The 17,300-nt window shown below is 42.6% G+C and overlaps 1 protein-coding gene across 1 annotated transcript in view; it reads left to right on the top strand.

Annotated features, from left to right (window-relative positions):
- zfhx3b (zinc finger homeobox 3b) overlaps nucleotides 1-17,010 on the top strand; it is a 190,107-nt gene extending 173,097 nt beyond the window's left edge. The window contains exons 7-11 of the mRNA XM_088334472.1: nucleotides 2,403-2,539; nucleotides 3,027-3,227; nucleotides 4,676-4,793; nucleotides 4,935-10,370; nucleotides 10,744-17,010. Coding sequence (XP_088190598.1) covers nucleotides 2,403-2,539; nucleotides 3,027-3,227; nucleotides 4,676-4,793; nucleotides 4,935-10,370; nucleotides 10,744-12,488 — 7,637 coding nt within the window. The 3' untranslated portion in view covers nucleotides 12,489-17,010. The remainder of the gene's footprint in view (nucleotides 1-2,402; nucleotides 2,540-3,026; nucleotides 3,228-4,675; nucleotides 4,794-4,934; nucleotides 10,371-10,743) is intronic.
- Nucleotides 17,011-17,300: the final 290 nt, after the last annotated feature.

Raw genomic sequence — 17,300 nt, 5'->3', positions numbered from 1 at the left:
TTTGGGAAAACCTGTTCGTAGGTATTTTCTATATTGCCTATCTATCCACCTCTGCACGAGCATGTGTCACCATACTTCTTCCTTCTTATACAGTAGTCCAATTCTTTATCTGTGGTGTCAATTCCGCGGCCATTGGTTTTGACCACCTGTTCATATTGTACAATAAATACGCGTGCCTAACATGCGGAACAGCGCTCAGATACCGATTACCAACTGTTTTCCTCACTCTATCCGCTCCATTTTGACGCTCGATTATTTTCACCACTCTTCAACCAGGATGAACTGGATACGCTGAGTAGTTTGGTGTTAGTCAAGCTGCTGTGGACGGCGTTGGGCCGGAGGAATCCGACAAGAAAAGCAAGTGATCACATTTTATGGCACCCCAAATGGCCGTGACCAGAGAAACTGTGTCCAAGTTCACTCACTGTGTGGCACCCTGATGAAGGCCAGTTTGGTCTTCACAGTCCTTCACCGCTAACTCTCAGTTCTCACTTTTTTGTTTTTTGACACACATTTGACCTGAATTAAGTCTCACTTTTTCTGCTCATTATAAGGTCCGGGTGATTTTTTTTTTCTGCTTCACTATTTCAGATTACTGTTTTTGTGAATTTCTTATTGAGAATTTTTAAACCTTGTTTAGGGAAACAATATTTACCTAGTCTAAAATGGAAAAAAAATCCTAATTTGAACGATTCAAACTCTGCGATTAGTATAAACCAGCTCCTTAAATAACCCCAGTAAACAAACAAAATATTCCTGGCCTTACCACACAAAATTAGGATGGTGGAGAGTAGTAAAGTGCTATTGATGGGGATTTAGTGAGGGCGGTGTCATGACTAAGCAGTCGCCCACTGTCAGAAATGGAAGTGTCCTTTTGTTTAACATCCACATTGTTTATAGGTGGATGTATTTAATGGGATTGGGTGTGACTGCACCCTAACAGGGTCTTAGTGATTGATCCCAGAGTCTCTGGGAGATCGAGCAGGCGGCGTTGCTCCAAAGCAGGGTTCCCCACTGGGTAATCAGCTCAACTCTTCTTGATTGGAGGTGACATTTTAATGTCTAGAGCGAGAGCATGGTCAGCCCCGCTTAACCTGACCCCCTGCCAAACCACCCCACCCTAGCAGTGCCCTCTGTTCTCAATTTGCCCTTCGAGGACTGTACAAATCAGACCAATTTTAACTCTTTATGGTCTTGTTAGTGGGTAGCAAGGCACCACCTTATGTTCCAGCGTGAATTTGTAGCTGTCCTCATAGTGGCTCCGAGTGAAATCGGGTCCTGCCTTAAGTTCAAGCGTAACTGAGCGTTTAAGTGTGATGATTCACTTTGTGCCAGTTTCATTTTTTCTTTTCCCTGGTAATACACAGGAGTACTTTGTCCTGCTTGTTTGGAAGGTTTTGCCTTTAATGTGGTGAGAAATTGTTTTAAACCTCTCTGTTCCTACACATTATTGTCCATTAAGGATAAATAATTGTAATGTACGCAAAACAAAGTTCAAACCAGAATCTACCAAAAGTTTAAAGCTATGTTTTGCAGTCATCTTTTGTTTCAAAGATGTATCTTGGAAAAAAATAGCACAGAAATTGCAGGGTCTTTTCCAGGTGTATGGTATTTAAACTGACAATAAAAAAGTGTCTGTATCATGACCTTGTGAACACAGTTGTACCAAATCAGATCAAATAGTATTGAAAATCGAATCGAGTTGGTTTCTCAGAAGAAATGCATAACCTGCTTGAATTATACTATTTGGGTCCATTTAAACTATTAAAGGATACATATAATTGAGAATTTAGCAAAATAAAAAACCAATTGGTATTCACTTATATAAGAGCATTTTTTACATGTCAATGTCAAGCACGCCCTATTCAAACTCAAAAATGGCCTTATATAATTACAAAATAATGGTTTAAAGTTTTGCTTAAGTTGCCAGGAAAACACAAGACAAAGTCTTCTCATTACATGTTCCTAATTTGGAGAATAGTTTTAACGATTTTGTTATTTAACATTGCATTGTTGCTTCACCAAAAATCCACACTTAGGACGCCTCAGAAAAAAACAAAACTCCAACATGGATATGAAACAAAGTGGCGCTGTTTATATACTTTGCGTTGATTTGAAAGACTCACGTGGCCTGAAAACACAAAGTTCAGTGAAACCTAATGCTGCCCCCTGTGGTAAACCAACATTTGTTTATGATGCAGTCTATGGCTCTGGCGTTAAAAGCAACATGAAAGAATGATATACTGCCTGTTTCCCATTAAACCTAGATATGGTGCATTTACCAAAGACGGCCCTTTAGCTCTTTACCCTCGCCGATATTGATTGACCTGTCTCGTGCTGCCAAGCCTTCAACTCATCTTGACATCGTCTCTTTATCCCTCTGTGCTTGTGTGTCTGCTCAGCAGTGTCCGGCCACTCGGAACAGAACCAGTCAGATTCCCCCATCCCTAGCAAAAGGCCCCCGTCACGGTCTGAGACCTCTGAGAGTCCGCTGTCCTCGAAACGTCCACGGACAGCTGAAAAGCGAGCCGCAGAGCAGGTGAGATGCCACAAATCAAGCCAGAATAGGAGCATCCATGCATGTGTTTCTTGACAGTCCAGCTTTTCGGGTCTTCCAATTAGCAAGGCCTTATTATAACCACCAAGCTTTACCACCAATTACAAAAGATAAAAATCTTTTGGGTGAATTTTGTATACATCTTGCTGAGGGTTTTCATAATATCCAATACTTTCAACTCTCCTCAAAATTATTTCTGCCTCTCTACTGCAGTCGCATTGCTAATTGTGTATAAGGTAGAAAATCAATAAGGTATTTGACAGATGAGAGCACTTTGAAGTGGGTGCCAAGAGTGAGTGGTTCTCACTATTACACACTTGTCAGTGATCAGAGGAATCTGGTTGCTGAAGGGAAAGCTTTCCTCACCCCTAGCCTACTCATCCAAAGCTTCGTGTCTTCAACAAAGTCATTTCACCCTATTAACCCTCTCTAAACCCCCACACTCCTCTTCTCATCTGCGTCTACTCAGATGTACCAGTGCCCCTACTGCAAGTTCACGAACACAGACCTGAATCGTCTGAGAATGCACGTGATGACGCAGCACTCTGTCCAGCCTATGTTACGGTGCCCACTTTGCCAGGACATGCTCAACAACAAGATCCACCTGCAGTTCCACCTCACGCACCTCCACAGTGTCGCGCCCGATTGTGTCGACAAGCTCATCGCCACGGTGAGTCTTTGACATCATCACATTGTGTCTTCCTGATTTCATGCCAGTGATTATTTTATTTTATGCTTGCTTGTGGGTATTAGTCTGTTGTGGTGATGAGGTGTGTAGTGTAGTCCACTGGCCATCTCTCAGAAAAGAGGAGGGCCTCACATCTAACTGGCCCAAAGCAGGATAAGCATTAAGGCTCAGCGGGAACAATACCGTGGGCCCCGAATGATTGAGTAATTAATCAATCGGTAAGCTTGCTTCCATAAACAAACGCAAGGGGAAATACCAAAGCCTGCAGTTAGATTTATATCAACTGCAGTGCACTGCTGCATTGTTCTTCAGTGAAAGCAGTCTCCTTGCTTCCAATAACGTTTATCAAAGGGGAAATACAATTTTATTTGCCCCGTTTTCTTGTTAATCACTGAGCAAATCTTTGTTCTGTTCCATCTTGTACGGCTCAATAGCTGGCCGGACAATCACACAGTAAAACATTGCTCTAGCTCCCTTTCGGTTGTCTTCATCCACCCGTCTCGAAAGTAAATGGCAATCACATTAGTATGGTAGACTGCAATATCTATTTCTTTTATTGAGGCCAAAATGTACTGAACCACTACATAGTAATATGACATAGTACCTGTAATCGGAGACAAATTCAAGTCAACATATTTGTATACCTAGTGAATGCAGTTAGAAAATTACTTTATCCTTCACACTCATCTAAGGAGTGGAGAATAAATTATGCTGGCATAGGTGACTTATTTTTTTGCCCTGCATGCATAGTGATTTGCTCTTGTCTGCCTTTCATTGTTCTTCTTTGTTCACTTCCTGCGAAATTCCTTCTGTCATGTTAATCTTACAACCAGTACGGCCTTATTCTGAGATTTCCTTCTAGACAGTTATTCTCCAACATGAGCCTTTTCAATGCCTTAACACAGGATTTTAATTAAAGCCTCATGCTAGTTCATGATCATATAATTGCATAAATGTTTAATTATACCCCTCAGCTATTTGGCTACTTGTAACTATGTTTTGTTAATCGTATGTATGAATTCCCTAATTAAACAAAACGCTTTTGTGTGCGAGGGCATACGAGTTACAAACAGTTGTTTATGTCCCCCAGCCGTCCCTCTCACTCCATGCTTCATTATCAGTCTGTGTAAGACCGCAGCAATGAAAATGGGCTTCATTAATTCTGGGTCTGGCTGGATGATAGCCATTTTGAACTATGTTTGCCAATTAGACGGGCCAATTCAAAAGTGACCTTGGGATACTTTGCTCTTCCCTTTTAATTGCCTAATAAAGCAGTTGTCTCAATTCATCCTACTTTGTTTTTGTTTTGCGGCTCTGTATCATCAAACAATAGCGAGACGCACAGAATTAACAATGACAATATGCTCATTTAAAATGACTATTCATGTTTTCGAAAACTGTAAAAAAAACTTGTTATCCTTTTACTGCAGGTGACAGCAACAGATGTCCTACCAGCAAGCATGTTCATACCTGTCCCTGGTCCAGAAAGAGACTCCCAGAACCTTTCTCACGCTGTTACCAAGGCTGAAGATACGACTAAACAAGTTGGTTAGTATCGGGCTTTAGCATGTGATGAAATAAGGATTTCAATCGCATTTTGCGCATTTTACTTGTAAATGCATGTGGACTTTACACAATCTTGTTTGGTGAATTAGTGTTTGACATTTTTTAACCTAATTTTCCCCACAGATTGTTTGGATCCTGATTTGGAGAAGGGAGTTACACTTCCTACAGAAGTGACTGAAGCTCGCAAGTCTCCTCAAGAAGATCATCAAACTGAAAAGGATGATGCGAGTGGATTTCTGTGCTGGAAGAAAGGCTGCAATCAAGTATTCAAATCTTCCAACTCTCTTCAGACGCACTTCAATGAAGTTCACAATAAAAGGCCTCAGCTCCCTGTGTCAGATCGCCATGTCTACAAGTATCGTTGTAACCAGTGCAGTTTGGCCTTCAAAACTGTTGAGAAACTCCAGCTCCATTCCCAGTATCACGTGATCCGGGCAGCAACCATGTGCTGCCTTTGTCAACGGAGCTTCAGGACGCTACAGGCTTTGAAGAAACATCTGGAAACTAGTCACCTAGAGCTTAGTGAAGCTGATATCCAGCAGCTCTACGGAGGCTTATTGATGAATGGTGACATTATGATAATGGGGGACCCAGCCTTTGGCGAAGAACATAGTGGTATAGGTGAAGATGACAAAGAAGGGGATGAGAGTGACGCAGAAGAAAAGCAAAGCCCAACTGGCAGTGACTCTGGCTCACTGCTGGAAGATTCTGGATCTGAACCAAAACGTGCTTTGCCATTCAGAAAAGGTCCTAACTTTACCATGGAGAAATTTTTGGATCCATCTCGTCCATTCAAGTGCACAGTCTGCAAAGAATCATTCACACAGAAGAATATTCTGCTAGTTCACTATAACTCTGTCTCTCACCTCCATAAGGTAAAAAGAGCTCTACAAGAGTCTACCACTGGTCAACCAGAGCCTACAAGCAGCCCAGACAACAAGCCATTCAAATGTAGCACTTGTAATGTGGCATACAGCCAGAGTTCCACGTTGGAAATCCACATGCGCTCTGTGCTGCACCAGACAAAAGCACGAGCAGCCAAACTTGAAGCTGCGGGAGGGATAACTAGCTCTGCAAATGCCACCGGTGGAGGCGGAGGAGGTTCAATTATCAGCACTTCAACGGCAAGTCCAAGCCCAGGAATAAACTCAACTTCAAACGCCACCAATCATGGCACGTCTGGGTCTCAAACAACTCAGAATGCTCTTGGAGGTAACAACACCTCCCAGAGTCATAGCCATGAAACTAGCAGCTCAGTTAGCAGCCAGCCTTCAACATCAGAAAAAGACATAAAAAGGGCAAAATATGCAGATATGCTGTCTTCACGGGGACAACAGCAGCTTCAACAACAACAGCAATTAGCTCACGCTCAAGCCCAAGCTCAACTTCAGCAAGAGCTCCAACAGCAGGCTGCTCTTCTGCAATCCCAGCTTTTTAACCCTGCACTCCTTCAGCACTTCCCCATGACAACTGATGCACTTCTCCCCTTGCAGCAACAACAGTTACTGTTTCCTTTTTACATCCCTGGAGCCGAATTCCAACTAAACCCAGAGATCAATATTAGTAATTCAGCTCTTGGCGTAACTGGGACCACTTCCTCGCTGCTCGAGGATCTCAAGAACTCGGCCCAACAGAGCTGCTTGCAGCAGCAGCTGATGCATCACCACTTTCAACAGCAAGCACAGCAGCAGCCACCTCACTCACAGGCACAAGGACAGATGGCGTTGCTGCAACAGAGTGCCTCTCTCCATCAGCAGGTTGAAAAAAAAACTAAGCCTCCCATGTCGCAAATTGACAAAGATATTTCAAGAGACAAGGATGCAAATGAAAGAAATGAAGATGTCTGCAAAGATACAATGGAGAAATTAAAGGAAAAGAAGGACCCTCAACAAATGTCAGCTAGTATTAACCATGACACTGGCTTACTTCCACCAAGGATTGCTTCAGATGCCCGTGGAAACGCCACCAAAGCCTTGCTGGAGAATTTTGGGTTTGAGTTAGTTATCCAGTATAATGAAAACAAGCAAAAAGCCCAGAAACGTGCAACGGGGCCGACGGGGTCAAGTGCAACAGGTGGAATTACAAGAGTGGTGGATCCCATAGAGGGATTAGAGAAGCTAGAATGTGAAGCCTGTGGCAAGCTGTTTTCAAATATACTTATTCTAAAGAGCCACCAAGAGCATATACACCAGGCTTTTTTCCCATTCCGATCCCTTGAAAGATTTGCTAAGGAATACAGAGAAAATTATGATAAACTATATCCACTGAGACCCCCTACACCTGAGTCTGCACCAGCTCCACCGCCTCCTCCCCCACCCCCTCCACCCCAAAGGGCTCCTACACCAAATATCCCTGTGTCTGCAGCTTCACTCACACCTCCAACTGTACCAGCTTCACAGCCTCCGGTTCCAATGCCACAAATTTCCATGGCAATGGATTTGCCGATCTTTTCCCCACTGATGATGCAGCCCATGTCGCTACAATCTTTGCCCAGCCAGCTGACCACACAACTTACCTCTGTTGAACCAAGCCTGGCCTCAGACTTGGCACAGCTATATCAACATCAGCTCACCCCAGCCATGTTACAGCAGCAACAGAACAAGAGGCCACGGACACGTATAACAGATGAACAGCTCCGGGTCCTGCGACAGTACTTTGATATAAACAATTCACCTAATGAAGACCAGATAAAAGAGATGGCAGATAAATCAGGGCTGCAGCAAAAAGTCATCAAGCACTGGTTCAGGAACACGCTTTTCAAAGAGAGACAACGAAACAAAGACTCGCCATACAACTTCAATAACCCACCAACCACAACTCTTGAGGATACTAAAATTGACTCAAAGCCACCTTCCCCTGAACCACAGAAGCAAGAATTCTATGGAAGTAAGAGATCTTCCAGAACCAGGTTTACGGACTACCAGCTGAGAATCTTGCAAGATTTTTTTGATGCAAATGCTTATCCGAAGGACGATGAGTTTGAACAGCTTTCAAACCTGCTAAGCCTCCCCACTCGTGTTATTGTTGTTTGGTTCCAAAACGCTCGTCAGAAAGCAAGAAAGAATTATGAAAATCAGACTGACGGAGGGAAAGATGGCGAGAGACGCGAACTTTCAAACGATCGATACATTCGTACTTCAAACCTTAACTACCAGTGCAAAAAATGTAACCTGGTTTTCCAGAGAATTTTTGATCTCATAAAACATCAAAAGAAGTTGTGCTACAAAGATGAAGATGAGGATGGACAGTATGATAGCCAAAATGAGGATTCTGTTGATCTTTCTAATGAGTTCTATACTCCCTCTGGTTCCTCTTGCCACACACCAATGCCCTCTTCTTCAAGTCTCTGCCCACTTCCGCCCACAACTTCAGCATTTTCGCACTTTCCTTCGGCTGATAAGGAAGAGGCGTCGCCAGCAACAACCTCAAACCTCCATGAGGACAAGTCAAAAGAAGCACCAGACATTTTGACTCAACCCACAAATAAGGTGTCTATTAAGCAGGAAAATGTACCCCAACCTCAACTGGAGTTACTAAAGCACCGGCATCAAAGAGAAGAGAATATCCAACCTATTCCTAAAGCCAACAAGCATTCCTCGTCTTTCACTCAACAGCAACTGCAGTGTGGTCCATCAGCTTCCCAGACAAGTCAGGCCCCGTCCCAAAGTTCTCTCTTGAGCCACAATCCTCACATGAGTTCGACTCCACAACAAATGGCACAGCAACTTATCCCATACCAGTGTGATCAGTGCAAGATTGGCTTCCCCTCCTTTGAGCACTGGCAGGAGCACCAGCAGTTACACTTTCTTTCTGTGCAGAATCAGTTCATTCACCCGCAATTCATCGACCGCTCAATGGACATGTCTTTCATGCTTTTTGACCCGAGCAATCCTCTCCTGGCAAGTCAGTTACTCTCCGGGGCATTGCCCCAGATCCCCAGCAGCTCTGCCACTTCTCCGTCCACCCCCACATCTACAATGAACTCCCTGAAGAGGAAGTTGGAGGAGAAGGCAGGTACTAGCCCAGGAGAGAACGATAGCACAAATAGCGAAGAACCGCACAGAGACAAGCGGCTCAGAACCACAATCACACCTGAGCAACTCGAGATTCTTTATCAGAAGTACTTATTGGATTCTAATCCTACACGTAAGATGCTCGACCACATTGCACATGAAGTTGGGTTGAAAAAGAGAGTAGTGCAAGTCTGGTTTCAAAATACAAGAGCGAGGGAGAGAAAAGGCCAGTTTAGAGCTGTTGGGCCAGCTCAAGCTCACCGCCGATGTCCCTTTTGCAGAGCTCTTTTCAAAGCAAAAACAGCACTCGAGGCACACATCCGTTCTCGACATTGGCACGAGGCCAAACGTGCTGGCTATAATTTAACCCTCTCTGGTATGTTACCTGACCAGGAAGGGCTCCAAATCAAGTTAGATGGCCTGGAAATGGCAGGCTATTCCCAAATGGCGTCTTCAAATATGGATGGACAAAACTCCTCCATGTCACCTGTCAATAGAGGGATGGATTCATCTCCCAGGGCTCTTCTAAGTCCTTCGTCTATTAAAGTTGAAGGGATCGAAGATTTTGACAATTCAGCCATGTCGGCTGTAAACATTGGCTTTGATCAAAAACTCGATAATGACGACTGTTCTTCTGTCAATACAGCCATTACAGATACAACTATAGGTGATGAGGCAAACGCTGATAATGACAGTGCTGATGCAAAACACAGTCAAAGCAGTAGTGAATACATGTCTAAGCCTGGTGGTACTATTTCCATCCTAGAAAACGATGACCAGATGTCCTCAGGGCTTGTAAGCCCTGCTACAAGTTATTATGCTAAGGACTGCGAAAACGAACACATAATTGACCACAGTGAGACGTCCAGCTTGGCGGATCCTTGCTCGCCAAGTCCCGGTGCTTCAGGCACCAGGAGCATTGACAGCGGCGATCGTCCTGGTCAAAAGCGTTTCCGAACCCAGATGACAAACCTCCAGCTCAAGGTATTGAAATCCTGTTTTAATGACTACAGGACCCCCACCATGTTGGAATGTGAGGTACTTGGCAATGATATTGGACTTCCAAAGAGAGTGGTTCAGGTGTGGTTTCAAAATGCACGTGCCAAGGAAAAAAAGGCAAAGCTCAACATGGCCAAGCACTTTGGAATTAATCAGACATCCTACGAGGGGCCGAAGACCGAATGCACTTTGTGTGGCGTCAAGTACAGTGCCCGTCTATCTGTTCGTGATCACATATTCTCCCAGCAGCATATATCCAAGGTCAAGGATACTATCGGCAGTCAGATCGACAAAGAAAAAGAATACTTTGACCCAGCCACTGTTCGACAACTCATGGCTCAGCAAGAAATGGATCGCATTAAGAAGGCCAATGAAGTTTTAGGATTGGCACAGCAGCAGGCTATTCAGCAACAGGGAATTTTTGATAACCCTGCGATGCAAGCACTCAATCTCCAGTCTGCCTATTCCAATCTTCAAGGCATTCCACCTGTCCTCTTGCCAGGGGTTGGAAGCCCCTCTCTTCCCAGCTTTAATTCTTCTAACTCAGGTATGTGTCATTTTTTCTTCATTTTATGTTTTCAAAAAATGATTTAAAAATAACAGTAATATTCAAAACACGCTGTACATAACCATATTTCAAACGGGAAAATTCAATTCGTACTCACATTCACCAGAAACGAGTTATAGGCAAAGCATTCCCTCCATTGTGCAGTACTAGCAATAGCCCTCTCAAACAAATTACTACCATTTACAAACTGTGGCTATGACATGTTGGCATTTGCTATGGTACAGAGTACAAAAATACAAATTTCGTTTTCATGTACCGTATGTGATTTAATAATCTTATGATCATTATCTATTACCAGATCTAATTGAATGCCATTGTTGATGTACTGTTTTGTTCTTCTGCCTAACTGCAGCTTTAACTCCCCCTAAATCTTCGAACTTGCTGAACATGCCTGGTGCCAGTGTTCCCTCGCCAAGTTTGCCCACATCTGGATTGCCCAACAAGCCTCCCTCATCATCTTCCCTTCCCACGTCCAGTCAAGCACTGACAAACTCATCTGCTTCCCACACAAGCCCAACATCCACATCTAACTCCACGTCGTCAAGCACTTCGTCCGTCTCCCGGCCTGAACTTTCCAAAGAGTATGAAGTGGAGAAGTCAAGAGAAAAGGAAAAGCCCAAGGAGAAGACCGAGAAACCCTCAACCCCGTCGTCAACCGGAAGCACCCCCGCCCCTTCTACTTCTGCTGCCAGCGCTAAAAAAGAGAAGCCAGATCCAGCTGTTCCCGCCACCTCAATGCCTACACCTGGTATGGAGTATGTGGTAGATCCAGCCCAGTTACAAGCACTGCAGGCTGCCTTGGCTTCAGACCCCACAGCTCTTCTAACAAACCAGTTCCTGCCCTACTTTATGCCTGGCTTTTCTCCATACTACACACCACAGATCCCTGGCGCTCTTCAAGGTGGTTACCTGCAACCAATGTATGGCATGGAAAGTCTATTCCCCTATAACCCTGCCTTGTCACAAGCACTGATGGGCCTGTCTCCGGGGTCCCTGCTGCAGCATTACCAGCAATATCAGCAGAGCTTGCAGGAGGCACTACAGCAGCAGCAGCGGCAGCTTCAGCAGATCCAGCAACCCAAGACAAGCCAAACTCAAGCTCCCCTGAAATCCTCGGGGGATCGTAAAGAATCTGCCAAAGAGCCGATGAAAGCAGACGAGCAAAAAGGCAACCACCATAATGCATCTACTACCATGCCTTCCACTTCCTCTTCTCATAAAAAAGTGTGTGCCGAGCTGAATGAGTTTGATGGCAAAGCTGCGGACTCCCTTCTAGACCAGTTCATCGTCCCAAAGGTGCAGTACAAACTGGCATGCCGCAAATGTCAAACTGTTTTCACCAAGGAAGAAGCGGCAATAGCCCACCTTAAATCAAACTGTTTTTTTGGTCAGTCTGTGGCAAACCTACAAGAAATGTTTCTTCGCCTCCCTGCCAACGTAGGCGCAGGAGCTGGAAGTCTCTACGACTGCCTGGCTTGTGACACTATGTTGGATGGGGAAAATGCGCTCAGTCAACATCTTGAATCGGCTTTGCACAAACACAGAACAATCAAGCGATCAGCCAGAAATGCCAAAGAGCACTCTACCAGTTTATTACCTCACTCTTCAGCCTGCTTACCCGCTCCCAACACCACATCTACCTCGCAGTCTGCCGCTCATCCCATTAGCAGCCCCACGCCACCGCCAACGACATCAGCCACCATGCCATCATCTGCTGTTTCCACCTCGCTTTGCTCCTCCTCTGCCTCCAATCTCCAGCTCAACACCACCACCGGCGCCAGCAAACCCTGGCCCCAGGCTCCTTTCTCCAGAGCTTTAGTCGGCAAGCCCGATGCCAGTCCCTCCTATGCTTCCTCCCTCTTTCCTCCAGTCTCGTCACCCTCAACGGTTACCTCAAATTCATTGAGCACCTCAGGAGTTCAGACCTCGATACCAACAGACGTCTTTACTGACGAGTCTGACTCTGACAGCAGTCAGAAGTCGGCAGACAGACTGGGCAGGACGGCAGATGAGCCGCAGCAACCTGGCTTTATCAAAGACAGTAGTACTTGTAGTAGTAGTCTCGCTAGCGTAGGAACAGACTCCATCAGATTGTAAAAGAACTTTCGGTGATGGACTATGTTTGAAAAAAAGACAAAAATGAAAAAAAACACACAAAGGAAAAAAACTGAAAAAAGCAGCAATGTTAAATGCGTTAAAAGTATACAAACCAATTTCAGAAAAAATGATGTAAAGACTTACTGCAATTCCAAAGCTTGTAACCAAAAACTTCTATGTTAGTGGATTGTTTTCCCATATCAACATGCTGGTTTCCATTTTGGTTTTGTTCGATTGAAACGCAAGCATATAAATAATATGAGAAAAGATTGATGCTGAAAAACTCTGACAAATGGCCCAAGAAACCCTTTGGAAAAATCCGATTGGAGAAGATGTCCTTTTTGTTTCGTAGTAATTCATATATAATAGCACACCCACAAAAAGCCAGTACGTACTTTATGGGAGAATAGTCAAGTCCATGTTCTTGCTATTTAAGCCCCCAGATACCAATAGCTTGCAAAGGTTTAATGATGTAATGTCTATTTTCTTCTCAGGTCAATGACTCACAAAAGTTTTGTTCTGTTACACAAATCCATGTTCCAAAAGCTTTTTTTCTTCATGTCTTGATTTAGCGCAACATTTTAATTCCGGTGGAAATTAATAAGGCAATTTTCTGGGCATTAAAACGGTAATTATTTATAACTGTTAAACAATAGTTGTTATCCCAAACGAGCAATGCAGACATAGACCTGGTCATGAATAAATACCATTTCAAATGAAGAAAAAAAACCTTCTATATCTATAAAAGTTACTTACACTGTTCCCGTTTAATAGATTGCTGAATTGGAAATGAATTGAAGCAGTATAGTAGCCTGAAAAAACTTTACATTTAGATTTTGTATTTTTTTAACTTTAAGACACTTCATTTGATGTTGTCCTTATCATTCTGATACATGAGATGACGAGCAGGTCATTTATCCAAATGTAATTTGTGTCTTACTCACAAGCTTCTTTGGAGAAATTAATCCATGTTGCTTTCCTGTCAAGGAAGAAACCGCTTCAAGCGTTATTTAAGACCTGTGCGTCAGTTGGTGCTGCATCAACTGGATGAGAACAAGTTATGGTTGAAATATTGAAATTTTAACTTTATTTAAAATTTTGTGTTACCTTCGTGCACTTATTACTGTCCAACTCCCATTTTTCACTCAACGTGTTATCTTCGCACTTATTTCCCTCGCCTGTCCTGTATCCGTGGACGCCATGCAGGTCCGTGTAGTGTGGCTACACTTATTTTGATTTTTATTATCTTGTTGTTCATAAAAAATGAACGAAAAAAGAATACTAATAATGATTCTCACGCTTTAAGACAAAAAGAAAATCCAAAGACTGAACACTTCACCGTTGGTGCATAACGATGAGAAAAGAGGCTTCTTTATACTTGATAATTTGTTGCCGTTTTTAAAGAAGAGAAAACTAAGTTTTAAAAGTTAAAGGCGTAAGCGTCGGAAGTTACCATTTTTGCTTCCTTGCGAGCAAATGGGCGGCTTTTTTACATAAATACCAAAAACCAAAAAAGGGCCCTCGTCCTTGCATTGTGGAGTAGCACCGTTACAGAGCCATTGCAGTTTGTAAGATAGTTATCGATTTTTTTTTTACTTTTGACACACTCAAATGTCCCTTTTATTTGTATTTTCAAGATCATTTATGTGATCTGAACTTCAAGGACAAAGTTTTGCTGCTAATGTAGAATTTTTGGGGAAAAAAAAGTACCTAGATGCATGCTCATTTTGCTTTTGGCGAAGCTTTAACGAAAACAAAACAATAAACCAATTTCTTGCCTCTCTGCAACTTTTTTTTTTTCCTTTTTGGTTTCTTGTTGCAAAAACGGAACTTTGAAGACTGTGAATATGTATGTTCCAAAGGACATTATTCTGATTTAAATTTTTGGGGGGGACAGATGTTTTGAAGCCAATGATCTATGACGTTTGTGAAGAACATTGCATTCCAAATACCGCAACGTTGTTTTATTTGTTCCGACGCGAGGACTGATCTTTTGTCATTTGAACCCTTTTAACTGTCATGAATCGATTTTTAACCCAATGTTTCCACTGTTGTGTACATTTTTACTGAACATGCAGGCGTGGAACACTCCATCCGCTCGGGATTGTTGCTTACTTGTATAAGCAAGTTATGGTGGTTACCAAAAAAAGTGTATATAATACATCTGGTACTGATGTGTCAACTAGGTTGTAATCATACTTTTGCCGGTCAACATAAAACTAGTTTCAAAGGCAAATGATAGCTTTTTAATTGTGGTGCGACTGCCCCCTAACCCCTTTTGCAGGGAAATCCAGCAATGACTTGTTCCATGTCGTAAGCAGGGTGCCACTTTTCTGCATAGATTACAGGTCTTGAGGGGCATCTTCATTCCAAAGCATTCTTTCTGCCCTCCAGGTGGTTTATTCTTTTGGAGATGTCCCGTCCCGGAGGCTTTCGTGTCCCAAAGAAGTTACTTGCTTCATCTTACCCTAATAAAAATTACTGTGCGTCGGTAGACCCCAGTCGCCCGACCCACCCCCTCCTTTCACAGATGACGTCCCAAAAAATTGTATATTTTCTTTCAACCAAAACAAAGACATATTTGAATTTCTGAAGAACTTCTTAGACCAATTATGTATAGCCAATTTAAAGAGGTTTATACGTATACGGCCCCAAATATCGATTGCCTTTTGGTGTTAGTAACATCGCATGTTGTTCAGTTTGACTGCCAGCCTACCGCTTCTCAAAAACCTTCTCTCCTTGAAATTGAGTGCTTGTTGTTGTTTTTTTTATTATTTATATTGTTTTCCTCTATTAATTATATGTTAACTTTACTATAATGTTAACCATGTATTTGGATTTTCTTTTAAATATTTCTATGTTGTTTTGTTTCTGTATATTATTTTTTCTAAATCTCAAATCAACACTATGGTTAAATCAATTATTTGTGATTTGGAAAAAAATGCAAAGTATGTCCTAGTCACTTTAATCATGTTTTAAAGAATATATATTATGGTTTCAAAGCTATTTCCAATGTTTCTTATTTCCAAAGTTGAAGCGTAATCAGTTTTGCTTTCTGTAGAGGAAGTTCCGATCTCCTCATCAGATGCACACAACATGGCCTGTTTGTGAATTAGATTGTGTGTGCACGCACACGTTTCATAAAAGCCAATTAATGTTCCCGCTTTGTTGTTTGTGTTACCCATTAAAACAAACTGGACCGCAATTCACAGTAATTGAGCAAATCAAATGATCAAAGCAAAATTGATCGCGAGAATGTGGCTACAGCTTTACCAAGTTAACAAACAAACATTTGTTCACCACTGCTCCCCAAAACTTTGAAGTGTATGTTGAGCAAATGTGGATATCCGTCGCCACCAAAACCTTAATTGACAAGGTGGTGTCACGGAGATCATCTTTGCCCACTGTGAAATGGAGCGTGTACCGGTATAAAGATAAAGATATATTTTAAAAAATCCCGCTTTTGTTTTCTGAGACAGAGAAGGACTGAAAACACAATACTTTTGACTATTGGAAGCTTTGAAACTTGTGAGGGTGGCATGACAGGCCGTGGGCGCACCAAAACTGGGCATGGGAGCTGAGGCGAGCTCCGATACAGCTTTAAAAACCACCTCTTTATCCGATTAGTCACCGCAGACTCGACAGACGACGCTCAAAGGACAGAGAGGAAACGGGATCTTGACTGCAGCTGCTCCTTCTTCTGTTCTTTTCCCCCGTCTGCTCCTCCGATGGACGTTTCCCGAATCGCAGAACAGGACGGACAGAGACACTGGCTTGTTTCTCTTGGTCCCCATTGCTACCTGTGACCCCCTTTTCCCACTGTGCTTGTCTTTACCAGGCAAGTAGAGCTCTCGAGTCGCACGGCAGCTCGTGTCTTCAAAGAAAATAAAAGAACAGCAGAGGGCGGGTCGGGGTCTCCCAACTGTCCTTTTTTGAAAAAAGAGGCAGGTGAATACTTAAAGAAAAGCGTATTAACCAAAATCTACAACCAAACAAGCGTTCGCTCCAACTTGAAAGTTGAACTGTTACTTTGGGGCGATCTGTTCTTTTTGTGACTTCTGGTGCCACAAGTTTTTTGTTTCTTTTTTTTTTTATAAACCTTTTGGACTTTTTTGTTTGGTTTCCTTGAACGACTCCTCATTCGAGCCTCATAAGCATGGCGGCTCCGGGGCTTCAGTCAGTCCGGCTGAGGGTAGAAAAAAAAATACAGCCTTGCAATGTACAAAAAAGAGCAAGTTAAACCAAAAATGTTGTTCTTGATGTCTTTTCTATACTGTAGTCTTGTTAGATTTTTTGTTACTGTAATTATATGAAGATTTCCAGACTGTACCAAATGATACGGGAACTGACATACATACAAAACCACATGGAACTTCAGACTTTAAAAAAAACTTTTGTCACAAAAACCTTGTTGTCCTAGTTAAGTTGATTGTAGATGTTAATTGAATATACTCCTTTGAAAATATTTCATCAAGTATGTTTCTTGCTCATTGTGATACATTAAAATAAGTATGAGCATCGACTCTGGGGTTTTGGACTCATTCTTCTTCTTGAATTTGTTCAAAGATTTTATCATGCATAGATTTTCTATGTCAGAGCTTTAAATACACCTTAATCTAAGAGATTTACAAGAACATCTACGGCTAGGAATTCTCACTTTTGACTTAGCAGTCAGATTACTCACCCATAATGATAAGGCTGAGCTTTATATGTGCAGAAAAATCATATGGTCATTCGTAGAATCAACTCGTGCATTAATTCAGTAAATAAAATATTACATTTTAAGTGTTCACCAACAAAAACATTCTGATT

Source organism: Urocampus carinirostris, chromosome 4, assembly GCF_059441175.1.
Source record: "Urocampus carinirostris isolate Australia breed hairy pipefish chromosome 4, RoL_Ucar_1.0, whole genome shotgun sequence".
Classification (NCBI taxonomy): Eukaryota; Metazoa; Chordata; class Actinopteri; order Syngnathiformes; family Syngnathidae; genus Urocampus; species Urocampus carinirostris.
Note: the sequence above shows the minus strand (reverse complement) of the source record. Positions and strands in the feature narration are given on the sequence as shown.